Source organism: Zingiber officinale, chromosome 2B (genome assembly GCF_018446385.1).
Source record: "Zingiber officinale cultivar Zhangliang chromosome 2B, Zo_v1.1, whole genome shotgun sequence".
NCBI classification, from domain to species: domain Eukaryota; kingdom Viridiplantae; phylum Streptophyta; class Magnoliopsida; order Zingiberales; family Zingiberaceae; genus Zingiber; species Zingiber officinale.
Genome location: NC_055989.1, coordinates 28,832,846 through 28,860,842, shown reverse-complemented (window position 1 = coordinate 28,860,842; position 27,997 = coordinate 28,832,846). Strand labels below are relative to the sequence as shown.

General features: G+C 35.4%; 1 protein-coding gene across 2 annotated transcripts; it reads right to left on the bottom strand.

Moving 5' to 3' along the window:
- Positions 1 to 1,876: 1,876 nt before the first annotated feature.
- Positions 1,877 to 27,162, bottom strand: LOC122045542. Of its 2 annotated transcripts, XM_042605807.1 has the most exons (9): positions 27,006 to 27,162; positions 26,797 to 26,916; positions 26,598 to 26,726; positions 26,274 to 26,389; positions 24,313 to 24,394; positions 2,712 to 2,771; positions 2,531 to 2,638; positions 2,343 to 2,388; positions 1,877 to 2,245 (listed from the first exon to the last, which is right to left on the bottom strand). In XM_042605807.1, the coding sequence occupies exons 2-9, from the start codon at positions 26,863 to 26,865 to the stop codon at positions 2,034 to 2,036; spliced, it is 822 nt and encodes a 273-aa protein (XP_042461741.1). In that variant the 5' UTR covers positions 26,866 to 26,916; positions 27,006 to 27,162; the 3' UTR covers positions 1,877 to 2,033. The 2 variants fall into 2 exon arrangements, with proteins under 2 accessions (XP_042461741.1, XP_042461740.1); XM_042605806.1 differs by having other exon boundaries at positions 26,797 to 27,162.
- Between the last annotated feature and the right edge of the window lie 835 nt (positions 27,163 to 27,997).

Genomic DNA, 27,997 nt, shown 5'->3' with positions numbered 1-27,997 from the left:
TTACATGTTAACATCTATGAAAAGCCAAAATAAATAATGGATGTCATATTTGAACTCCTTGTAATTTTAGAAATCCATAGAAATTGAAATGGGTGCAATTGGAGCTCTCTAGGTCCATCAGTGGGTTTTGACCGAAACCCACTAATCGACTTAGAGAGCTCCGATTACACTTATTTTAGTTCCAATGGATTTCTGAAATTACAATGAATTCAAATATACTATTCATTGTTTATTTTTATTTCTTCAAATGTATTAAAATGTTATTAAAAAATTGATTAATGTTATTCATATGTTCTGCATGCCGATACAAAAAAGAAAAGAGAGAGAAGAGAGAAAAATAATGAAGAAAAGAATAACATTAGAAAAAGTCAAATTGTCAGGAGGGTAAAATAGGAAATGCACTTAAAAAGGTGCATTCTTTGGTAAATATCAAAGTAGTGTATGACTTTTGGTAAATTTAGATCTCTACATGCGCCCTTTGATAAATTGTTGGTTTTTTTTTAATTCTACGTATGTGAGCATTGGGTCTAATTAATTCTAAAGGCGGACTGTTCGTCGCTGCTGATCGCCATGAGAAGTATAAGTAGATTCTGACATAATACCCTCACCAATGGTTTGAATTTTTTTTATATAATTTATATCTCGTTCTGTGAGTCGATTAATTTAGAATGGATCAATCTTGTACTATAAAAGTTTTTTTATTGATTATCAGAATAAATTAAGAAGTACGAAGCCTATCCAAACGATCAGGCGAGATCTTCTAGTCCGTAAATTATGGGCCAGAGGATGGTCCATTTTTTTTTATTGGATGATTTGAATGTATCTCACTTATTTACAGGTGGAGTCCATCTAAATTACCCAATCTCATATAGTGGGCATTTCTTAGAGTTGTCATTTCTTTAGAAGAAAATCCTTACCATGCGCCGCAATTAAAATTCGCCCTTTAAATACCTAATTTACCGCTTGAAGGGTCTAATTATTGCACCGTTGGTCAGGCCCAATGATTTGATCTTCTTTTACAACAAAAGGTGATAAACCCCCCCCCCCCCCCCCCCCCCCCCCCTATACAATTTAAAAGGGAGATAAATCACCGAGATCATCCAACACAATGGCCCTTTGCATGACGACAAGTAATCTGCGATACATTTCGCACACGCTCAGAATCAATCCAACCTATTCCAACAACACCACATGCAAATATCAATTGTTCTAGTATGTGGGGGTTAATGGTTGGATTTTCTTTGTAACAAAAGGTAATTACGTCCACCTCATACCTCATATGTCCCTCACAATTCATCCCAAACTATATGAATGGAGGTAATTCATGAAATTAATTTGTATCCGACTTAACTAGGGGGTGAGAGGGGTAACGGTTAGATCTCCTTGAACTATATATCACTTGCACTGGATGATTGGTAATAGTAGAGTTTGTTTCATTAGTCTCAACTAGAAGCAGACACTTTAGAACAGAAGTTAACAACAATTCAATTCTATGCCCCTGATTAAATCATGGTAAATATATCAAATTAATTGTTCTGTTGACATATAAAAATATTCATATCAGCTATTTAAAAATTTTATCATAAATTTTAAATAAAATAGTTAAAAAATCTTTACATCAATTATTCTATTCATTCCGTAAATTATGTATTTATGCAGAGTATTTCTTTAAATTTAGAGAATATATTCCATTCTCTAAACATTATAGAAGAGAAAAGAAATAGGAAAATTGATATATGATGTATTGAAAAATGAATATTTAAATTTAATAAAATAATTTTTTTTACCCTATCTTATGTATTTTAAATAGAAAAACTGGTATAGAGGCTCTAATAATGTAAATTTTGGCCAAACCTTGTTTGCAATGCTTCGACTATCAGCCAAGCCGGTAGTAGGCATCAATCAATCTTTCAAAGAATATGCAGATGCAATATACAATATTACCTGCATATGTGGTTATATATGATCCAAGATAACATTTATTTATATTAAAAATCTTTTTGAACAAATGTTGTAATCCCGAAGGCCTCTCGCTAGGTTGTCTTTTGCAGAAGTTTCTCATCTTCAGCAAGCCTTTTCAACCAGCGGAGACCAAGGTCACAACCCGCACCAGCAGCAACTTCAAACTGTTCCTTTGCCAGTGCAAGTGGATCAACAATGTTTTTCTTACCTTTATTCCTGAGACCACCAGTAGAAGAGTTTCTTTTTGAATCAAACTTGGTTATAGCCTCTGGCACTTCATAACCTGCAATTGGTGTCTTTGTTTTGGTTAAAATCATTGCTATATTTACAAGTGGAAAAGATACTATAGCTATGCACAAAAAAGCATACAGCTGAATTACCTTGAAGCAAAAGAGATCCATAAGCAATTGCTGCTCCAGCATGACCCTGTCATGGATTAAATAAAAAAGTTAAAAGTTTCCGATTTTGAATATTTCAATCAAATTAGTATCAATGTTCAAAACTTGAAAGCTTGAATCATTGGATGGAAGTTAACAATGGAGATGAATGATAACAAAGAACACAATGCCTTCTCTGACGATCTGTGAAAGCACCACATAGCTGAAGCAACATCTTTTTTTACACACTCTCCGGTTAAATAAACTGCACCTAACAGATAAAGAGCACCTGGATGCAACTGGAGCAAAAACTAACCATAGTTAGAATGCTTGGATATCAGGAAAGACTACTAAATGTTGCAGCAAGAATACCTGATCAACTGCCTTTTCAATGTAGTAGAAAGCTTGTTGATCTGACTGAACATTGTCATTCTGCAACAATAAAAATATTAGTTTGCGGGAAACAAAACCTGAGAGAACTAATAACTTTAAGAATACAATAGTAACACAATAATATACGAAATATCCAGCAGCATAAAATTTTCAATGATGCATAATTCTCACGGTTATTGGATAATATAGAAATACATAATATTTATAAAAAGAAAAATCAATATGATTGGAAACTGATGAATGAATTTTAGTTTAGCATCATGCCTTAAGTCCGTTATCAACTACAGGAAAATGGTCGAGTTGCTAAACAGAATAAGATTCAAATTTATAGAATATAAACCGGAGAGCTGAAGCATGATGTTTTAATCTCCAAGTAACTATAGTAATTACATATTCTCCAGATTCCCCATGGTTCAGGAAGTGGGGCAATTTTACACCCCAGGTGAGAAGGTTGGGCTAGACCCTGTTCGGTGCAGTAAGACATCAAAGAGGCAGCTGCATATTTTGGATAGATTACACAGTTTACAACTATCAAATAAGATGATTGAAAAATAACTCTTCATTAAATATTTTTTTGTGATCATGGATATTGCAACATATCATAAGAGGAAATACATATGTAGAAATATGTAACAGAAATATATCATTGCGAATCAAGAAAATATCAGATGCATATAATAAAAACAAACATAATTATGGATGAAATTAGTGCAAATTGGCAGAAATTATTAGATAATCTCTTTCATTTAACAAGGGCCACCCACTTCAAGTTTTCTAGTGTTCTTGAAGGAGAAAGAGATGAAAAGTGGAGACCAGGAGTGTGACCATCTAACTTGGAAGACTTTTCTAGCCATTTAAAGAGTGAGGAAGGTGGATTGAGGCAAGACTTGGGTTGAGGTATCCCTCATGTTCTCTCAACCATACACTATGGTATGTTTAGATTTACTCTAGTTCCAAGTAGACCGTGATACACATTGTGTTCTCATTATTGGTTATTAGTGGATTTCCTCTTCAGGTGGGATTTTACCCTCTGCTTTGCAAGTGGTTTTTAACATGTAAAAATGAATGTTGTTGCTGTCATTTTCTGCACTGATGCATGCTTGAAGACGTGAATCAGTTTATGTGCTAGCCTTGTTATTTCATTATATATTTGCTACATTGGTTTCTTTGGATAACCAAGATTTGTGCCCTACAAGGCTATTAGATCCATGTGTAGTGCTCATCTGAGCCATGAATAATCAAGATGAAAGAGCCTGTATGCTGAAGTTGGATTTCTCATGCCATTTGGAACTTACTAGTATGGAGATGTTGTATTTGAAAAGATAGGAAAAAACCTACTAATACGAAAACATTGTATTTGTAAGACTTGAAAAAACCCAGATTATCGCCAATGTGATGGTGTTATGAAGTATGAACTAACTCAAATCTCACTTAATGGCTAATGGATACACTAATAGTGCAGATTATCTTGACACTTTCTCTTACTGACTCATCTACATTCATAATGATCTTACTAAGGGGGGTGTATTCAATGTTACACTTTTAATTACTTTGAATGACTTTTATGGATTTTAAAAATCTAGTTGTATTCAATCTAGACTTTTATAAACTCTATAGAAATCTAGTGGTATTCAAATTAGATTTTATAGAGTTTTAAAAGTCATGTGGTATTCAAACTTGACTTTTTAAAACTCTGAAAATCTTTTGGTATCCAAAGTTTCAATAGATTTTCATGGATTCTTTTAGAATTCCTTGGATATAAATTTTAACCAATAAGAACTCTCCAAAACACTTAGTACAACTTTAAAAATAAAATAGAAAGTCTTCTCCTCGCCCTTGAGATTTCTATCGACTTCAAATTGCCTTAATTTTTTACGAATAAATCCTTTCTCTTCCCACTCTTCGATTTTGATTATTTCTTTGATCTAAAAGACCCTGTCCTTGTTCAACCTCTCGGTGGCTTGCATCAACCTCTCAGCATGCATTTCATGCGAAGCTGAGAGTCCTCTGAAATGTCGTTTTCTGATGTTATAACAGCAAAATAATGGATCGAAACAGCCGGAACAGAACAGCAGCCACTTGCAGCCTTTTCTTCGGCGACAGCTCACGGCGGCAGGCTACAGGCAGAGAATTTTCTCGGGTTGCTCGTGATGGGAAACAATAAGGAGTGTCATCAAATGAAGCTTGCGGTGCGTCAGAAAGGAGAAAAATAAATAGAAAAATTGTTTGAGGCGGTCGGTGATGCTTCCGTCGACAACTTACGAGCAGGTCGAAGTCGAAGTCGAAGTCGATTTGGATGGTGGCACTGTGCGTACAAGAAAGAGAAACTTGAGACATTAAGTTTTAATATAAAATATATATTAATAAATCAAATTAATTCTCAACTTAATTAATAGATAATTTAATAAAGTCTAATGAAATTAGACCCTAAAAATATTCTATAAAATTTATTTAAATCTTAAAAATTCCTAAATTAATTTTATATATTTATATTTATTTATTTTAATAATATTATTACTAATCAAAGTAATAATATTATTATTAATTTTATTACTAATCAAATTTATTAATTCAACACTCTATTAAAAATTTGACCAAATTAAAGGGTTGACCAATATTTCATGATAATTTGGATCAAATTTGTAAATAAAAATATTTAAAAGTATTATAATATTATTGGATTTAAAATTATATTATTAAAGTTTTTTTAAAAATTATAAATTGAGACGTTATTCTCTCTTTGTTTTTAGCTAAAACAAGATAAAAATATAAAAAGTTGAAAAAAAAATTATGGACGAGTATGTTATTTATCATTTTATTAAAAAAATAACTTTAATTAGGTATTTTAGGTTTTGTTCGAAAATAAATATCGTGTGAGACAATGGCCACCTACGCTTTTCCAAGATTGAATACATCCCCTTAAATCTACAAGTTTCCATATAATTTATAAATGTCTATAAAAGTCTTGCAAAAAAGTATATAGAACTCTATGGAATTCTTTTCACAACTATATGCGATTCTATAAAAGTCAATAAAAATCTATCAACTCTACAAAAGTCTATCATTAAAAAAAATCAATGAAAGTCATTCAATCTCTTGATTGAATACACCCCTCTAAGATCTTGAATCCACATCCAGACTTTGCTCTATGTGTGTGTGTGTGACCAGCATCCTTTAGTTTCTGCATGAGCGGTTCAATGTGTGCGTGTGCGTGTGCATGTGTGTGTGACCAGCATCTTTTAGTTTCTGCATGAGCGGTGCAAATTGTAGCTTAAAGTTAGTATTATAGCCACAACATACCTTGGATGCTAATTCATCATTCAGGGTTATAAATTCTTCTTCATCCATCTCCAGTTCTGATATAGCATATGCTAAATGTTAACTTCCGGTATAGTATTAATGGTTGTAATACTTCTGTAAAATGTTATTTCTGATCCTTCAATTCAAAGTCCGCTAAAAAATGGCTGGAGCATTTTTCAGACCAAATGGCATTATTAACCACTCATATAAGCCTTGTGGTACCAAAAAGGCTGTCCAGGGAATTGAATCAGAGTTCATCATTACTTGATGGAAGCCAGACTTCAAGTCAAACTTAGAAAATATTCGATTGTTGCCTATTTTCTTCAAAATAAGATTAATGCTTGGAAGAGAATATTGATCTTTGTAGGTGTTATCATTAAGAGTCTTATAATTAAATACTAACCTTTCTTTACCCTTCTTCTCTTGGCCAGTAACTGGGTCTATTGTTGTTCCAGATTGGGCAATAAAAGCCATAGTCCTATGTCTGCTGGTGCTTGGTAATAAAGTATCAATATGCACCTTGAAACTAGACTCCATTGCAGGGGTAATATGCTTTAAAGGTTTATCTTGGATAGTTAAATTTGGATTGATTATATCAAGAGTACATATAACCTTGTATTTTACACAGATAGCTCGTGAACTCAAAGGTGGCTAAAGAACTAAGTAAGATTTCAGGTTTTTCCCGTCTGCCTTGCTTAGTTTCATTAAGGAGTTTTTATAGAGGCTATTGGAAGAGACAAGATAAGACCGGGTACACATTTGGGGGCCCCATCGCATCTTATCATATCTCTTCTTTACAGCTGTCTTACTCCTTTTTTTATTTAAAACAAGGCTATGATACCAAAACGAAATACTAGAGGTAAAACGAAAGGATTTATAAAATGAGCACAATACAAGGTACAATACAAGGGAATTTTTACAAGGATCAACTTGAGTCTAGGCTAAGATAGCTCGTGAACTCAAAGGTGGCTAAAGAACTAAGTAAGACTTCAGGTTTTTCCCGTTTGCCTTGCTTAGTTTCATTAAGGAGTTTTTATAGAGGCTATTGGAAGAGACAAGATAAGACCGAGTACACATTTGGGGGCCCATCGCATCTTATCATATCTCTTCTTTACAGCTGCCTTACTCCTTTTTTATTTAAAACCAGGATCGCACCTGGTTTTTACAATACCACTTATTAAAGGAACGGCTCCCCGGGACTCAGTTCCTAAAGTTTATACAGCTGTCCTAACCACTTATAAGTGCTGGAATAATTGAGCAGATAGTGTCTGCCAACTGGTTCTTGATAAGGGTAGGAGCATCTTTAGTCTCATCAATCAAGTCCTCAATCATCTGAAATATTTCTTCTTGGTCATCAGGAATATAGGATACAGAAGTTACATAATGAATTAATCGTGATAGAGCGTCGGCTAATTCATTATTACTTCCCTCAATATGTTCAAATTTGATATCCACTCCTGTTCTTGTAATATAATCAATGAAAGAAATCCATCTGACCCTTGAAGGCTTATTTTGTACTATTTTGTTGAAAAATTTGATAATCGCATGACAATCAGTCCTGAGAATGATCTCCTTTTTGTCCAGATAATGTATCTTCATTGCAGTTAGAGCTTCCATGCATGTATATATCTCTGCATCTATTGTTGCTTTGACTGTAGGGAATTTTCCGCATGCATAAGCGCATACTCGCTCAGTATTTCTTGGATCAAATTTTGATTTTTTTTCCATTTACAAATACCTCCCCATCCTTCCATGGAACCATCTGTCTCAATAATGATATAGGCATTCATAGGGGGAAGTTCTAGATCTGGAAGAGTTTGAACAATTCTTCTGATTTTTTTAACAATATCCCAATCCGAAGTTTTAAATTTTCGATCACCATTAGGAGATGTTTTGGAGTAAAGAGGTCCCAGCAGAGTACTTTGATTCTTAATGTATGGCCTTGCATAATTAAGAACTCCTAGCCAAGATCTAAGTCCCTTTAGAGTTTGTAGCTTTTGTTCATCAAAATCAATAATCTTCTTGACAATGTGTTGTTGGAGCTTGATTTTTCTGTTTCCTATAGTGGCTCCAAGAAATTCAATTTCTGATTGGGCAATCTTCATTTTAGAAGGTGATAATACCAGCCCTTCTTTCGCACAAATATCAAGCATCCTGGTTAAGTGCTGGGCATGAGCCTCTTCTGAAGATGAAAATACTAATATGTCATCAATATAGACTACTAGAAATTCTCCACAATCCTTGAAGCAATTGTCCATTTTGCGCTGAAAAATGGCTGGAGCATTTTTCAGACCAAATGGCATTACTAACCACTCATATAAGCCTTGTGGTACCAAAAAGGTTGTCCAGGGAATTGAATCAGAGTTCATCATTACTTGATGGAAGTCAGACAAGTCAAACTTAGAAAATATTCGACTGTTGCCTATTTTCTTCAAAATAAGATTAATGCCTGGAAGAGAATACTGATCTTTGTAGGTGTTATCATTAAGAGTCTTATAATTAAATACTAACCTTTCTTTACCCTTCTTCTCTTGGCCAGTAACTGGGTCTATTGTTGTTCCAGATTGGACAATAAAAGTCATAGTCTTGTGTTTGCTGGTGCTTGGTCGAATGACTTTTAATGATAATAAAGTATCAATATGCACCTTGAAACTAGACTCCATTGCAGGGGTAATATGTTTTAAAGGCTTATCTTGAATGGTAAAATCTGGATTGATTATATCAAGAGTACATATAACCTTGTTTTTTGCCTAGTGTAAAATTGGATTTTCCCTAATATAACCAGCATCCTTTAGTTTCTGCATGAGCGGTGCAAATTGTAGCTTAAAGTTAGTATTATAGCCACAACATACCTTGGATGCTAATTCATCATTCAGGGTTATAAATTCTTCTTCATCCATCTCCAATTCTGGTATAGCATGTGCTGAAATGTTAACTTCCGGTGTAGTATTAATGGTTGTAATACTTCTGTAAAATGTTATTTCTGATCCTTCAATTCGAAGTCCCCTTGCTACTGCTCTAATAAAATTACAACCCAAGAGCATTTGAATTTCATCCTTTAAATTCATATGTAATTGATAAGTAAAAGGAATGCGGAATTTATGGGTACTTATAATCATCATACAATTCTTGACTTTCATTCTTGTTTCTTGTTGAGAATTTATCCCAAAGAAAACAACCTTGTAATTTATTTCTTCAAAGGCTTCCTTTGGAAGAGCATCCTTGCAAATACAATACTTTGTTGCTCTTGTATCCAAAATGGCTTGAACCTTTGTGTCTGGAATACCAGGAATATGGAAAATTATTTCCATATTATATAATCTGTTGATTAAAGACTTTGTTGGTGCAGAGAATGCTGCTTCTTTTTCATTACTGTTGTCATGTGTTGAATCAAATGACCCCCCCTGTATTTCTTTGGGTGGGTGTCAAAGCCGCAACTTCTTCAATTTGAGTAATAATTTTTTCCAGAATAAATTGTGTCACACTGTCACATGTTTTCAGTGAAATTATACTATCAGAATTATTTAAGTAAGATTTGGATTTCATCTCGATAATCGGCATCAATTACTCCTGCTCCAATGTCTAACTTGAGTCACACACACGCACGCACGCGCGCGCGTGCAAAGTCTGGATGTGGATTCAAGATCTTAGAGGGGTGTATTCAATTAAGAGATTGAATGACTTTCATTGATTTTTGTTAATGACACACACACACACACAACAAAGTCTAGATGTGGATTCAAGATCTTAGAGGGGTGTATTCAATCAAGAGATTGAATGACTTCCATTCTTACTGCTAACCTTGCATAATGTCCTTCAGGGAATTCCAGGCATATTCCTGTTTTTACTAGCTTTCTATCTCTTGTAGGGATATTTACTGCTTCATCAAGAAAGATATCAAATCCCGCTGCTCCCTTAGTTCGTCGTTCAGGAATTTTTGCCGTCTCAGTTAACCTTACCAGAGGTAAAACGAAAGGATTTATAAAAGTAGCACAATACAAGGTACAATACAAGGGAATTTTTATAAGGATCAACTTGAATCTAGGCTAAGATAGCTCAAGAACTCAAAGGTGGCTAAAGAACTAAGTAAGACTTCAGGTTTTTCCTGTCTACCTTGCTTAGTTTCATTAAGGAGTTTTTATAGAGGCTATTGGCCTTGCTTAGTTTTATTAAGGACCTTTGAGTTCACGAGCTATTTTAGCCCAGACTCAAGTTGATCCTTATAAAAATTCCCTTGTATTGTACCTTGTATTGTGCTACTTTTATAAATCCTTTCGTTTTACCTCTGATATTTCGTTTTGGTATCAGAGCCATGATTGGCTAAAATCTTCAAGCAGGTACTCTGGTGAAAGCATCTAGAGGTATTGATCTAAAATCGTAATTTATTGTTTATTCCTTAAAGATTCTAGTTATAAGAAATTATAAAGCGAATAGTTTCTTTAGCTTTGTGTTACTATGGTAGGCTTTAGTAAGGTCATTATTAAAGAAAGGAAGGACCTGGAACTTGGTACCATAGTTAACATAAAAATAAAGAGCTATTTCGATTTACAGTTTCATATTAACTATGTCTAAAAGGTTTGAGCAAGCAATAAGGGATTGGTATCAAAACTCAAGAACTGTTGTTCTAGAGTACCTGAATCTTGCAACCGAGGTAAATCTTAAAGGTATTTCCAATAATATAGACGTCCTTTATGATCGTCTACTTCTGCACTCTAAAATCTCAGTAAAGGAATACTATACTTTACTCAATACTATCAAGGAGAATCATTGTGAACTGATAAAATCCTTGACTGAGTCTGTTAAAATTCAACAAAAATTACATAAAGTTGTATTAGAACTGCAAACAGAACTTTTAGCTTATAAACCTCTTACAGCCAGAAATGTGAAGGAGCTAATAGTTGAAATTACAAAGCAACCAAAGTTGATTGAAGAGCAAGCACTACTCCTTCTGAAGGAACTCCAAAAACAAATGAAACAAATCCAGGAAGTGGTACGTGATATAAAGAAACAGTTTGTATGAGCCTCACAACTTCATCTACTTCAAAGGAATATCTTGAAGCACTTGAAAATACTGAAGCTATTAGTAATCCTGCGATTGGTTTTATCTTTGCAAAAGACGCTGGAGTCAAAGGCATCAATAGGCAGAATAATACTATCATAGAATTATTACTGTCTATTAATGCAAAACTTGATCTCTTAATTAAAAAACCTGTTGATCCTAACAATCAGGTTACAGATCTTGCTAAAGAGCTTGAAGGATTAAATCTTGGAAAGGCTAGAACAAAGAAGCCAGAACCGTTCTTTGTTTATAAAGATCCCCTAAAAATTCTCAAGGAAGAAAGAGAGAAACTCAAGAAGGACGAACTCAAGGATATTCAACAAGAAGCTGATGCCGAATAACACAAGGCCTACTATTACTATAATAGAAGGAGACACACAACCGGTAGTATCATCTCAAGAAGATCAAGTACGAAGCTACCGAAGAATGGCAAGGCTAAGATATGAAGTACAAAGAAGGCTTTCGGGAAGAAGAAATAATACTAGAACCTTGGAAAGTCAGCTCAATCCAGAGGCGGAACTAGAATTATCTCAACAAAGAAGGGCATCACTAGTACCTGCAAAAACACTCTATAGTACTCATTGGTCAGAACCAAGACATAGAGTTTATCAGCATCACTCTGAAACAAGAGTTCTAGTAACTGAAGGGCAACAGAACTTATCACTAATCAACCCAAAAAGTTATGCAATACTTAGACAAGAAGGTATGCAACTAATCCATTTAGGATTAGTTATGATCCGCAGACATGCCCTTCATCGCAGGAATGCAGGTATCAATGCTTTAATAGTCCTACGAGATACAAGATGGAGTGATGATAGATCAATTATTGGCACCATGGAAGTTGATCTCTCTGAAGGTAGTCAATTAGTCTATATTGCACCAAACTTATTGATTAGCATCGAAGATTTTTTTCATCATGAGCTTGCCATTCAAACACATGGTTATGAAAACTGGAATTCTGCCGAAAGCAATTTATTAATTACAAGAGGATTAATAGGCAGGCTAACCAATACTAGTCATGCAGGATTTCGATATAATATCCAAAATGTTGCAGACTATTTGGCTAGTACCGGAATTAATGCAGTCCCAGCAACTCCCAAGACTACAACAGAACTACAAGGAATGAGGTGGATATTGCAGCCACCTCTGGCATCTCAAGTCAGAAATCCACAAATTGTACGCACAACCACGCTAATGGATGGCTCAATCTCACTGGCCTTTACGGGATATCAATCCACTGGAATCCAGTAGAGTTAATGAAAAAGACATTGAAGACATAAACGAAGAGGAGTTCGTGGCACCTTGCTTCTCTGATTATCCTGAAATATGGGATACATTGGGAGAACCCAGTGGAAGGTATAATTTTATGGTCAAATATACACCAACCCCAACTATTAATGAAGTAGTCTTAACAGAAGAACAATTAAAGGAATATACGTTTCCAAGTATTTGGGATAGTACTCCTTGGGAAGATGACCCTGAATGGGATATTGATGAACTTCCAGAACCACCTCCTGAGCCTGAAATCCAAGAATATGAAGAAGAAGAAAACCCTGAAACATATTTCTTAGGTCTTCAAAACTTAGAAACAGATTATCCAACTTCTATACCTGATCCTACGCAACAACCAATATATTGGGAAAGCTCGGATGCAGAATCAGAAGCATATTAGCAACAAGTAGTACAGCATGTTGAACAAATAGAAGCGCAAATACAACCACCGCTCACTAATGGCTGGTATGATCCTATTCAAGAAAATATGATTATTGAAGAATTTCTTGACAGGATACCACAAGGAATACCAGGAGGAACATGGTATGAATTCTACGGGACAGACTCAGAACAAAATGATGAACAACAAAATGATGAACAACAAAATTCTGATGCTAATAACTGGGTAAGTGAAACTTCTCAGTTAACTACTGAAATTTCAAATTTGAATATCCATCAGAATACAGAACCAATGGAAGAACAGGAAGCAGCTCATGTTCAAACTGAACAGATATTAGAGCAGCTAGAATACCCAATATTTCGAAAGCTAGTTCAAAATTCATCAAAGGAAAAGGCTTTTGCCTCCACATCAGATTCAGCAATCTCTCATTACCGGCAACCCAATGAACCATTAATGGGGCAAATCAATTACCCTCCAGCCCAAGGCACAACTCCCCAATTTACAGATAATGGGCCTTATAAGGGTAAGTTCAAAGGAAAGGCGCTAGATCACCAGGCATGGACACTCCCTTCAGCTCAACAAACTACTGGAGCTATGCTAGTACTTCCAGAAGATATTGGTCAGTATCATGATGTTATTTCTCGTTGGGAGTCAATTACTAATAATTTAGTTAATGAACGTACTTGGAATGATAATAAGCAAAAGGTGAAATTTATTGAAAATCATCTTAGAGAAAATGAAAAAAAGATGTGGATTCAATGGCGAATGATCTATGCAAGAGAATATGAGGAGATTATTCAAATGGCAGGAAAAACTCAAAATGTGTTATCAGCTATTCCAAGATTTATCCTATTAGAAGATCCTTACCAAGGTACAACAGTTGAACAAGATCAAGCATATATTGACCTTGAAAGGCTTACTTGTTCTACTATGAAGGATATATTCAGTTTTCTGAATGATTACAAAGTCCTAAAAGCAAAATCAGGAAGAATGTTTATTAGTCCAGAATTATCACACAAATTATTCCGAAAACTTCCACCATTAATCGCAAATGATGTGGAAGTTGCCTTTACGGTACGTCATGCAGGTAATCAAATTGGTGTATGTTAGCTAGAGCCCTAGAGTCAATCATTTGATGATTGTATTTTGGACTTGTTGTATCATATTCTAAATAAATAAAGGCATTTGATTTTTGGTTATTATACTTACTTGTATTGGTGCCAAATAAACTAAGTATAATAACGTCCTTGAGTAGACGGTTCTCACCTATATCAATCGGTTAGTTGAACCGATAGTGAGATGATATAGGGAACACTACTCTTAATCATTCCTAGTCGAGTATTAACATTCAAGGACAATGTTAATGCAATAAGACTAGCATGTAGGTCAACTCGATGACTTGATCTCACAAGTCATGGATATAGAGATATCAAGTTGACACATGGGTATGCATTAGAGAATGTATACTGAATGACCCGCCATGAGAAAATATCATGGATCGTTATATGAGTGTCATATACTTTCTCATGTGGCTATTAGTATGACTACTAGTCCTTAGACCTGAAGTCACCATGATTCCCTACATAAGGAGTTATGTACTTTGGTTTCGTCAAACGTCACCCGTAACTGGGTGGATCATAAAGGCGATTACTAGGTATGTAACAAATTATGCGGAGGGATGTGAGTGATGTAGATGGGATCTATCCCTCCTATATGACGGGAGAGACATCGGTATTCTTGATAGAGAGAGTGCATGGCCATGCCCAAATGAGTCAATATAGGATATTGAGCTCATTTGATTGAGTGAGTCTACTTGGAGTTCAAGATTTAGATTGATTAGAGGATGACACGGTCTATACCTCACATTGATCAATCTAGATGTTTAGGATAGGACACTTGTCATATATTGTGAGGAGTCACAATTAGTAGTCACAAGGTGATGTTGGATCTCAACATTCTTGTAACTTGGATAGTAATGATGTATTGCTAGATACCGCTCATTACTTATGTTTCTAAATGAGTTTAGGGCATTGCCAACGTTACAAGAACCTATTGGGTCACACACAAAGAACAAATGGATGGAGATTAGGTTCATATGATGAACCAAGAGGATTAGATTCATTTGATGAATCAAATTGGATTAAGAGTAATCCTAATTGGGCTAATTGAGTTGGACTCAAGTTGATTCATGTGTTCAATGAGTCTAATTTAGATTATGACTCATTGAATCAATTTAATTAAATGAATTAGATTCATTATATTAAATTGGCTTGAATTAAATGGTTGGATTAGATCAACCATGAGAGAGATTAAGTCAAGTTTGACTTGACTTGAGAGGAAGATGAAGAGTCAAGTTTGACTTGACTTTATGCCACCTCATTGGTGAGTTGGCATTAAGTGGACCAATGATGATGCTCCACATCATCATGGTTACTTAAGTGAAGTGTCACCTCATGGGAGTTACCAAGAGTTGTGACTCTTGGTATCCCATGGAGGTTACAAACCACTTAATTAGATGAAAAGAGTTTCATTTTGTAAGTGTAACTCTTATTCAAGTGATCTTCCTCCTCCTAAGCTCTCTTCTTGCTCCTTCTCTTCTCTTGGTCGTGGGTTTCAAGAAAGGGAGAAGAAAGGAGAGTGAATCTAATCCAAGAAGAAAGGTTAGTGAAAGTCACATAGAGATTTTAGAGGAGTGTGTTCTCTTCTTTTCCTTTCTTCTTCTTCCAATCCTACCCGAGAGCCCTAGAGAGTGCTAGCACACTTGTGGTGCTCTCTTCTCCATCCTTGAGTGTTAGAGAACACTTCTTGTTCGTGTGGATATCACTAGAGAGTTGTCTACGTTGACAACTTCGAGATCCGGCGTACCGTTGGACGAGCGGGATTTGCGAGGGCACGCTTCAAAGGTATAAAATGTTTTTCCTTTGTAGATCTACTGTAGATCATAGTTTGAAACTCGTACTCGTATTTTCGAAAGTTTTCTTCGCACGGATCCAATGGCTAGGGGGTTTCGGGGTTTCCGCGACGCGAAAAAGCGGTTTTCCCGGCCCGAAAAACCCAACAGTGTAATGCCCAGAATACATTTTATTTATCAATATTTGGCAGAGATATGCAAAAAGGCAGCAATCCAAAGAAGTGTTAAAGATTTGGCTTTCTGTAGCAAAATACCTATTCCTGGATATTATGAGGGCAAACAGAAGAAATATGGTTTAAGAAAGTCAAAAACATATAAAGACAAACCACATGATACACATGTTCGTGTTTTCAAAAAAGAAGAAAGCTGAGCAGCAACACAAATGCAAGTGCTTTATTTGTGGTGAACTAGGACACTTTGCCAGAGAATGTAAAAGAAAAACTGGAAATATTGCTCGAGCAGCTGTTATGGATCAGCTCGATTTACCTTCAGATTATGATATATTATCAGTTGATTTAAACGAGCCAGATTCAGATGCAATATGCAATCTTTCTGAAGGAGAAACTAGACCTCTCAATTATGCAAGATATGCCTTAGAGGATTTACAATGGGAAGGTGTCTTTATGATGGGTGATGATGAATGTGGATAGCGCTCCCAAGTCTATGTGGGTGATGTTATGAAGAATTGTCAACATTACTGGGAGGAAAATAAGACCGTTTCTGAAACCAAGTACCTTTACTGTACTTTCTGCAAAATGATTACAACTGACACTTTGCGTATTCATTGTTTACAATGCAGAATGACCGCCTGCCCATCATGCAGCAAATATTATCTAGGAAAATCCATCCCTTATAAAGAAATACAATTCATACCGCCCTACCAAAAACAGGAGGAGATTATACGAGAATTACTAGACTATACGCAACATTTACAGTCTAGTATTCTTAAACAGAAAGGGAAGGCTATTATGATTGACGATGATAATGATGATAATGATCAAGCTGATAAGGAATTTGTGCCTTTTCTTCCAGGGAAAGAGGTAGGGGCCACTTTTGAATTTCTTAAGATTCGAAGGTTAACTGAGACGGCAAAAATTCCTGAACGACGAACTAAGGGAGCAGCGGGATTTGATATCTTTCTTGATGAAGCAGTAAATATCCCTGCAAGAGATAGAAAGCTAGTAAAAACAGGAATATGCCTGGAATTCCCTGAAGGACATTATGCAAGGTTAGCAGTAAGATCTGGAGCATCATCACAACTCAAGTTAGACGTTGGAGCAGGAGTAATTGATGCTCCAGATCTTAATGCTAACCTTGCATAATGTCCTTCGGGGAATTCCAGGCATATTCCTGTTTTTACTAGCTTTCTATCTCTTGTAGGGATATTTACTGCTTCATCAAGAAAGATATCAAATCCCGCTGCTCCCTTAGTTCGTCGTTCAGGAATTTTTGTCGTCTTAGTTAACCTTCGAATCTTAAGAAATTCAAAAGTGGCCCCTACCTTGGTGTCGTCTATGGGAAACAATACACCCCTCTAAGATCTTGAATCCACATCGAGACTTTGTTGTGTGTGTGTGTCATTAAAAAAAATCAATGAAAGTCATTCAATCTCTTGATTGAATACACCCCTCTAAGATCTTGATTCCACATCCAGACTTTGTTGTGTGTGTGTCATTAAAAAAAATCAATAAAAGTCATTCAATCTCTTGATTGAATACACCCCTCTAAGATCTTGAATCCACATCCAGACTTTGTTGTGTGTGTGTGTCATTAAAAAAAAAATCAATGAAAGTCATTCAATCTCTTGATTGAATACACCCCTCTAAGATCTTGAATCCACATCCAAACTTTGTGTGTGTGTGTGAGAGAGAGAGAGGAAAGAACCCCCTCTAATAGCACACTATAAAGCAAAGTAGTAAAAACAAAGCCTCCTTGAAAATAGCTGAAAGCAGAAAAAGCTATATAGATTTAGAAAACGCAGCTTTAACAAAACCTCCAATTAAAAAAAAATGCAGTCCGGTGCACGAAGCTCCCGCCATTCGAGGTCCCGGGGAAGGATTCATTATACGCAGCCTTACCCTACTTTTTGCAAGAGGCTGTTTCCAGGATTCGAACCCGTGACCTTTTCGTCATGACAACAACTTTACCGTTGCGCAAAGGCTCCCCTTCTAACTAAGCCTCCAATTAAGCTTCAAAATTTTAGCAGAAACAGCAACCTCAATTCAGTTACTACAAATATTAGCAGAGCAACCATCAAATCCCAGTAGATAAACTGAAGATATCTGGTTTACTGATATGAACAAATTACAGAATAAGCTGCTCATATCAGTCTACCAGAATAGTTAGTACAAAATACTTCTCAGGCTGTGTCAACCTAGCTCTGTGGCAAACTGATGATCTGCCAAAACTGAATCAGTATACTTACAATCAGATCCGAGAACAAAATAATAGATCAATTTGACCAAAGTTTCATCATAATTCAAAACTGAACACAACTAGCTACTTCAGTGGGCATAGCCATTACCATTGTAGCCTCCATCAGCCCCCGTTCAAAGTACAAAATAATCAGATTCACAGTATCAATTTCAGCATGCAGACCATTCATGAACTTGAAATTTCTGGAGCAGTTATCAGTTTAGGAAAAGCCACCTTAACAACTTACAATCAACAACAAGTCTGCTCAGCTGCCAGAATTTATACTAGCTCATTAAACCAAATTCAACATCAAAGCAAAAAAGACATGTATTCAGAAATATCAAAGCAAGCCCCTTTCTGTTTCAGCAGATTTCAAAAGCACCAACCATAGCTGCATATCCAAAAAATTGCCGCACACTAAGAATAATCTGTATCCACCAATCTTTCAGATGATCAGATCTCTCTCTTCTAAACTCCAACTACATAAGGGAGAACAAAAGCAAGCACTTGAATCATAACATCATGCCACACCTCATGAGAGAAATAACATCCAAAAATAAATGGTCAACTGATCCCTAGTGTTTCAACATAACCAACAATAATTATGAATCAATATTCCCCAACCATATTATATCCAGAGTAGGCAATTTTCCATGAAATTAAATCCATGCAATGAAAGAAAACCTTGGTAGATGAACTTTAAACCATACTAGGCTCCACCATTTAACAATAGATCTATTCCCATCCTACAAAGCTTCATAAGCATTCACAGAAAGAATCATTCTTGTGAGGAATTCCAAATAACCACATCCTTTTCGCCCAACCAGAAAAAAGGCATATGAACAATTTTATCTCAAACACCCAAAAGGGAATGACTAAATATAAATTTTTTATTCCAACCATTCTTTTCATTAGCTTAGTCAGGAATTGTTTCATATGCTGTGTTCCAGAAACACAATTTCATCATAAAGTCAAGGATCCAACCAATGCACGATTCTTATTCCAATAAAATATTTAACTTAGCCCAAAATCAAACTGTTTAAATTAAAAATGCTCCACCAAAAAGAATAAGAGGAAGGAATTCATATGCATCAAATGGAATCCTTTGCCAGATTTTTTCAGTTAGTCCACCTCATATATAACATACTTTGAGAGTAATAGACCAAATATGCTTTGAAAGGCATGCTGAATTAAGAGTGACCAAATCCAGAAGACCCAAGCCCCTTTCCTTCATAGGGGATCATAATAGCTAAAGTGACTTTAAAATACCTTTCTTGTCTAGACCCAACCAAAAAGAATCTACTTATTAGTTGCTCTAATTTACTTACCACTTTGCAAGGAATTCTAAATATATTGAACCAAATTTGTGAAACATCACTGATATAATTAACTACAATCAACTTACATAAGAGAGGATCTCCAATCTCTAGTTGCAAACACAAGCTTACTCTCATTCAATGAAAGGTTGACGGTCATTTTAAGAAAGGCTAGAAGTAATAAGTGTGAGCAAGATCTTGTAGGATCAAAAGCGCTGGAGGGGGAGGGTGAATAACGCTCGTGGCTTTTTCACGTTTTTTGAAAAAGAAACTCGGAGTAATAAAAGCAACGGAAATAAAAAGATAATTGACATAAGTTGATTTTACTTGGTTCGGAGCTTGTGACGACTCCTACTACAAGGTTCGCAATCGTCCGTTTTCGTTGGGCAATTTACTAACAATTCTGTAATTAAAAAAAAATACAAAAAGATGATTACAAGTTTGTGTAAAATAAATTATACCGACAGTATTAAAATTCGGTGTAGAGCGCAATTGTCAGCAGCATCGCAACATTGTAGTCGAAAGTCGGAGTAGCGCGACGAATGTCTGAGCATCGAATTGAAACCAGAAGTTGTAGATTTGTTCATTGGAAGTGTTGAATAGCATTCTGGCCGAATAGTGCCTTTAGTGAGCGTTGAGGGCACCCCCAACTGCATCCAAGGCGCCCCCAAATACCAAACTCATCCCTTAAGCTTCGGACTCGATAACCTCCGGAATCTGCGATTTTTATCCGCTGGAGGGCGCCTTCCAGGCACTCCGAGGCACCTCCGAGCCAAGCTCCAAGCCGCCCTTAGCTACATGGGAGGCGCCTCCATGCCTTTCCACCGAGGTCTTCGGTCAAGGCATCCGAGGCGCCTCCAACAGCACAGGGGCACCTCGAGCATTGTTCACCTGAGTTGTTCTTTGAGTTTTTTACTCCTGCAAGATTATGTTAGCCTAATAATAAAGAGTAACATGCAAAACAGGTTAGTACAATATAAAATAGTATTTATTAATTAGTCTGACAATCTCAGAACTGTCCGGTTCTGACTTTCAAATTTTCGTGAAACTCTAAGTCGAACAGACGCCTACTGTTCCCTCAACGGAGAACGCATCCTCACCTTATCCTCTCAGGAGAGTTTACCTGATGTCAAACTAGTCCTCTAGACCATTTGGACTTTTATTTAGCATCCGAGACTTCAGGACTTTCCGCTTGACATCCAATCCTCGACCCATCCATTCTTCTACCTAGTGTCCACGACGTCAAGGACTTTCACCTACTATCCTCGACCAGTATGATTTTCCGCCCGATGTCCTCGACCTACTAAGACTGCTACCTAATCCCTCGAACCAGGACTTTCTTATCTAACCACAACTAGGGTTTTCCACCTACCTATTATTCACTAAGACTTTTACCTTGCCTAAGATCACTTAAAACTTTCCTACGCACTGAATCAGATTTATTAGAACCACAATAACCCTTTATCATTATCAAAACTTAGGGTCAATCATCTAGTGCTTCCTGCACCAACCGATCTAACATCAGATTTGCAAAAAACTTGTGGAATTACTTCCTTGGGATCACATGACACAACCATTTGTGGGAATTATAAGAATTGACATCATAAGAATGCTTCAAGAGAAGGCATTTTATTTTAGGATATTGTGGGTATACTAATACTACATTGTAATTGTGGTTTCCACTTACGTTGATTACTGATTAGGTAAGCTTTCCTACAAATAGACAATCCATATCAAAATAGTGCATTCTTCCAGGAGGTAACATACGCAGAAAGTCATTGCTACTCAAGTGGAGAGGTGGAATACAAGATTGGCTCTTAAAACATTTGACGTCACCAGGTGACTAAATTAAGACATATAGAGCCAATGATATTGCACTATAGCAATCAAATTATTATACATATATTCTTTAATCTAGTGTTTCACTACACAATAAGTACATAGAGATTGTTTGTTAATTCATCCAAGAAGGTGTAATCAAATGAAGTTATCAACTTATATCTGAGCTCACCAAAAATCATTTAGTAAATCTAGTAGCAAAACCCTTGAAGGTAGTAATCCATGGGGCTCCGCGGCCGCACATGGCTTCGCATGTAGTTCAGATCCTCTGTCCCCATTTCTCTCTGTCCCCGTGTCCCACTGTCGATCGGACGGATCAGATTAAATCTCAAGGCATCATGACATCTTTAAAATGTGCAGTATCCTCATGATTTGCAAATCATCCTTGAGATTTAATCTGATAGCAGTGGGACATGAGGACAGAGAGAAATGGGGACAGAGGATCTGAACTGCTTCGCATGAGACCCGCGATTGTGCAAGGCCTCACGCGAGATCCCACAACCACGCAAGGCCCCACAGTCTATTTTTTTCAATTTCTATTTTTTTCTTTATTTTAAATGTTAATTTATTTTATTATTTTATTTTTTTAGACCATTTCGCCTCTATTATTTTCTTATCTTATTCCATTCCTCCTTAAACCCATGGAGGAAAAAAAATCTTACGAATGTTTGCTATTTTCTCTATTAATTTCTTTTCTTATTCTGTTCCTCCTTAAACCCATGGAGAAAAAAAAAATCTTAAGAATGTTGGTTATTTTCTCCATTAATTTCTCTCTCCTTCACCTTTCACATGGACAAACACAAAAGTTAACAGAGAAAAAAATACCTCTTTGAGGAAAAACTACCTCTTTAAGGATATTAATTATAGAGGAGACAAATTGCTAGAAAAGGTAAAAAATAAATTAAATATAATATAATTCCTAAATACTATTACGCTTTGAACTAAATTATTATACATGTAAATTTAGTTTAATTTTAAATTGATCAAAATAAATTCAATTCAATTAATTCAATTTAAACCTACTTGATCCTAATCATCATGTCTAGGCTTTAGTTAATCCTAAATTGACTTTTATTCAATCCTAATTTTTAAAATATTAATTTAATTTAACTTAATTAATTATTTAAATTTTTAAAATTTATTTAGAATATAAATTTTTTAAATAAGATAATATATGGTATTTAAAAGATTTTGTATATTCTAACTATTGTGATGTCAATAGAAATTGAGAATTAAAGTCATCATTTAAGAATTATCATATAATATACTCAATATATCAATGATCATCCCTTTATTCTTTTCTTATAGAATAGAAAATTTAACCAACACTTTTACATATTCTCAAAATACAAAAATTACTAATCCATAAATAATTTAATATTTTCAAATAAATATAACATAATCAATCTTAAAATCATCAAAATTAAAATGTTGAAATCAAATATCAATTTTCATGACCATTATAAATGCAAGGTCGTGTATTTGATGTCTCTACAATAAATCTTAAAACTGAAGGTCAATCTTCATTACCATTGTAAATGCAAGTTCTTGGACTTTATGTCTTTACAATAAACTTAAAATTGAAGACCAATACTCATTACCATTGTAAACCCAAGTTCTTGGACTTAATGTCTCTACAAAAAAAAAAATGTAATTAAGACTATTTAATTATATGCAATAATAATAACAATATAGATTTTAAACTTATACATTTAATAGTTGTTGTAAAAGATTCAATAATCATCAAACATGTCACATAACATTAAAACTTGAACTCAACATTCAACATCTCAAATATAACCTAATAGTAAGCATTTATGGCAATCAAATATTAACAAAAAAACTAATTAATTAATATATTTTATATTTTGAAGGGGATCCTTACCACAGCGGTAAAGTTGTTGTCATGTGAACTTGAGGTCACGGCTTGCAAAATTCCAAGATAAGGTTGCATACAAGAGACCCAATGTGGTCCAACTCTTCCTCAAGACCCGCACTAACAAGAGCTTCATACATCGGACTACCCTTCAATATATTTTATATTTTAAGAAGTATCAAAACCTTATTGGCACGGTACAATATGGTACCAAAACCTTATCGTTATAATCATAAATCGAAACTTCGGCATGGCTCAAAATTTTAAACCATGGAATCAACTAGGGGTGTAAACGAATCGAATCGAGTCGAATATGCTGAAAAATTTAAGGCTCGAATTCGGCTCGAAATAGGTATATTCGAGTTCGAGCTCGATTCGAAGCTCGAAAATTTTAAAATGTTTGGTTCGAGTTCGGTTCGAATTAGGGTTCGGGTTCGAATTCGGCTCGAAATATTCGAACATGTTCGCGAACTATTCGAATTATTACTCGAAAATATGTTCGAAAGGCTCGAAATTTATTTATTTAATATATATTTAACTTATATTAATAAATATTAAGGCTCGTGAGCGGCTCGCGAGCGACTCGAACAATATAATTTGAGTTCGAGTTCGGCTCGAAAAAAAGTTCGAACATGTTCGAGTTCGGCTCGAATTCGATAAATTCGAATACGAATCGAATATTTTTCGAGCCGGCTCGAAAAGCTCGCGAGCCGGCTCGATTCGTTTGCAGCCCTAGAATCAACTATAGCAGTACCAAATAGAGTTTTCTTAAACAAGCTTGACAGAGAGCACTAGGACCTAAATATAAATATCACATATTCTAAATCTTAAGTTTTGAAGTTAAAATAATTAATATAAGTATAAACACTAAGGACTATTTTGGGTAAGGAAATCACAATTTCCATACTACTATTAGCTTGCAAAGAAAGCATGTGTATTGCTTTGATAAATAAGATAAATTAATGAACAAATGGAAGGGTTTCCTCTAATATCTATATAGACAACTAATGGTTAAATTAATCAGGTAGAAGATACTTTGTAGTGATGTCTCATTTGGAGCTATCGAACTAGTTTAAGTATATAAGATGTATATCGATAAGCAAGAAGCATAATCAGAAAATGTTGCTTCTACTCAAAGAAATTCATCAAAATTATCTTCAAGTAAAATTTTCAAAAATTAACAAAGCCTCACATCAACTCGAAGACGGCAACCAAGTTCATATTGTGCATCTGCATCACCCATATTCGCAGCCTCCACCAATAAGGCAGCTCCACTACAAATAAAATAAGAAGAATGTCAAATAATTTTTTTTTTCTTGGGATATAAGAATGGAAGATACAAAGAATTAGACATTTCACACAATGACAACATTTAATTTTTTTTAAAAGAAACTTGTATTGAAGCTTCTAAATAAATGGGTTAATTCAATAGGTTAAGCAGGAAAGAAGAGGTAAATATGGCTTTAAAATATTTCACCTATATTTCACACACATTTTTTTAATTTAAATTTTAATGTCTTTACACATCTTATAAAACTAAACAATTTTACTATGTGCTCATAAAATAAATATTAAAATTATTTCGATAATAAGTTCTTTAATTTTTCAAATAGATTTTTTATATTTCTACTTAATTTATAAAAAGCAATCCAGTACACGAAGCTCCCGTCAGTTCGAGGTCTCAGGGAAGGTTTGGATTACATTGGATCTATTATACGCAGTCTTACCTTGCAATTTGCAAGAAGTTGTTTTCGCGACTTAAACCCGTGACCTCAAGGTCACGTAGCAACAACTTTACCATTACACCAAAGCTCCCCTACATTTTTATTAATTTGTATAAAATATTTTTTACTTAATATTTCTATTTCTCAAAATAGAAATTATAATAATGATGTCACTATCAAGGTCAACAAGTTCTACCATTTGAGCCATCAAACTCGTAGTCCCACACATTTGTTCTCAAGTCAAGTTCACAAAACATTGCTAATTAGATGGCTTGCCCAATGTGGATAGCATGGCTCAAGATCACATTGTGTGTGGACACCTAACATTTCTATCTATTGATGACATGTAATGTTTTTCAGGAACAAACTTGTCGCACATTTGAGATTCATCCTTATCTAAGATACCTATATCCAAGTTTGAGTAACATAGTAACTTCATATCCTCCATCTCTTTCTATATCAAAACCAAAGACCAACTTCCTGCAAGCAATATCTCATCAAGCATGAAATCTACACCATTTTAAGAAAAACACCACAAGACTAAGGAACCTAAAATAGGACTGGTTAAGTTACATTGAATAAATTCACTGGCAAAGTCAGATGAATATGCTTCCCCAAATGTTAAAAGAGAACAATAAATATAGAATCCATAGCAGAACTTCATCATATAAGCTAACATGCTGACAGGAGCTAACAACAAGAAACAACAAATCAAGAAATCATGTCACTGTGGTGTAAATAGCAACTAAATGCTGTCAACTTGATGAGAGGCATGACAGAGTAGTGTTTTAAAATTCAGACCAGAGCAGTCAGTTCAACTGGTTACACTGGAAACTACATGGACATTCAAGTTTTGTTTATACCCCAAAAAAACTGTACAGTAAAAAAAGGGTAAAAACTGGAATAATTCGTTCAGTTAGTAGTTAGGAGTTTATGGGTCTAACAACAGGTTACAAACATGTGGACTAATTCGATCAGTTAAACCATTGACCCACTTATTTTGCCAGTTCAATGTCTTTGGTTTTCAAGGCTTTGCTGCAGTGCGGTAATCTCCATGGCCACAGTTTTTTCTTTATTCTCATGAAGAAATTATGATTCTTTTGAAAGAGAAAAGTTGATTCCGTATCCAATGATGAGTCAACCAAAATACTAAGTACAAAACGTCAATGTTAGATATAATCTTAGTCTTTGTAACATGTATATCTATGTTTTTACAATAGACAAACTATAAAAAGATAAATGGAATTGAGCAGTTTCATATAGTTTTATCCACCAATATTCTTAATTTCTAGATGAAAAAAAAGTTGGCTTTAGATTTTATATTTATTGAAGTAATAAAAGAGAGAAACATTTGCACTGTTGTATGGACAAAGACCAAGCTATGAACAGCATATACTATAATTTGAAGCTAGGGAAGTCAATAACTCACATTGCTTTACAAGCCCCAGGAACATGGTACTTAAAGTGCATCCTGGCCAACCAGTATCGTGCATGAGTATTCATGTTGTCAATCTCAAGAGCCAATTCAAAGTTCTCCTTTGCACCCTATTGGCAATAAGAACATAACACTGAAATGAACCTATCTCAGTTGTTCAGGTGTTCTCCTCAAATTTTTTTAAAAAAAAAAAAACCTGCTTTCTATTGAAAATTCAATAGGAAATAAGAGGAAAGCGAGTGTATGCTCGTGAAGGATACAAGAAAAACATTCGATTAGAGAGAAAAAAGATTATTCAGTTAGTTTGTGAGTCCATACTCTGAGTTGTGGGATGAGGCGAGTGTCATTCCGATCGGCATAGTCGATAACCCTATCTACTTCCTGTAGAGCACTCCACCCTTTTGCCACTAGTTCCATTGCCTTTTTGTTACGACTATGAATCCCTCTCTGTAGGGCGAAATAGCAAATCAACATATGCAGCGCGTTAAAACAAAGGCAAAGCGAAGGAAGAAATGACCTTGTGCATAAAAGAGGGCAGTGGCTTCCACACTTGTTTGGCAACTCTAGAGCATTGTTGCTGAATCATTTTTCAGATATCTCGGTTGCACAACCTGCCGATTTTGTCACTGCGAAACACCTAAAATCAACCCTCAAACTGTTAATGTCCAAACTCTGATCGGGTACACCACGTGAGGAGAGGAATCGAGCGAAGGGATCGGGAATCACGTCAACTGCTAGAGAGGAGCCGGACTTCCACAGTCGATCAAAAACCGTTTATCGTTACAGTTTCCGACAAGTCGGCGACGATGTGAGGAAAGGAGAGGCTTGCGGTGAGTTCGCAGCGAGGAGGGCCGTAGCGCCGACGGAGCTTCCGCTTCAGGTTATATCGCATAGCGTTTTTAACCTCAAAAAATTATTATTATTACTATTATTATTATTATTAAAATAATAGAGAGCGAAAAAAAAATTAGGATTATAAATAAGTCAAACCATTTGAATTGGCTCATTTAATATTGAAGTTGAATTTGAGCTCTTGTAATTCTGACTCGATGGCTTATCGAGCTTTTGTTTTTTTTTTTTAATCCAACTATATATATAATATATTAATATATTATTTTGTAAGCTCTTGTAAAACTAGCTCAAGTCGACTCTGACTAAGTTCCAATTCAAAATTTTAATTTTAATTTTTTAATTCGACCTCAAGTCTAGGATTAAATGATCGAGGAGACGACTTGAGTTCAAATTTACAAGCTTAAGTTAAACTAGCATAAAATAAGTCGACTTGTAAAATATCGAAAAATGACGAATAATGATAAGGGAATTTTTCGAAATTTTTAGAAATTTTTCTGGAATTTTTCGAAGACCGTATGAACGAGTTTACGGGGATAAAAACGGAGTCCGGTTAAGCCTATTTAGTCTACCCATTTAAACGAGGAAAAGTTGAAATTTTCCTTTTATTTTCTTTTTCTATTTCTTTTTTTCCTCTCCCGTGCCCATTTCCTTTCCCCGACGCTGTTCCTCTTCACTCCGACGGTTTCTTTTTCCCCAATGCCCGCGCCGACGCCACCCTCGCAGTTGTTCCTCTCCTCTCTGGTACAAAGGCAGTGGACGTGGGGAAGCCTTGTGTTTTCCCCATCTTCCAATCTGTGCCCTAGCACCCTTTGCCGATCTCCCTTCTTTTCCGACGACGCCACACGAGCGCGTCGCCCACCTTTCCC

Bases quoted from the DNA above. Each gene is read 5' to 3' on its own strand.
- LOC122045542 (XM_042605806.1), bottom strand. From the start codon at position 26,865: ATGATTCAGCAACAATGCTCTAGAGTTGCCAAACAAGTGTGGAAGCCA. The intron at 26,727-26,796 runs GTCATTTCTTCC...TTCGCCCTACAG, and splicing joins TGCCCTCTTTTATGCACAAG to AGAGGGATTCATAGTCGTAA. The intron at 2,389-2,530 runs GCATTGTGTTCT...AATCCATGACAG, and splicing joins TTCACAGATCGTCAGAGAAG to GGTCATGCTGGAGCAGCAAT.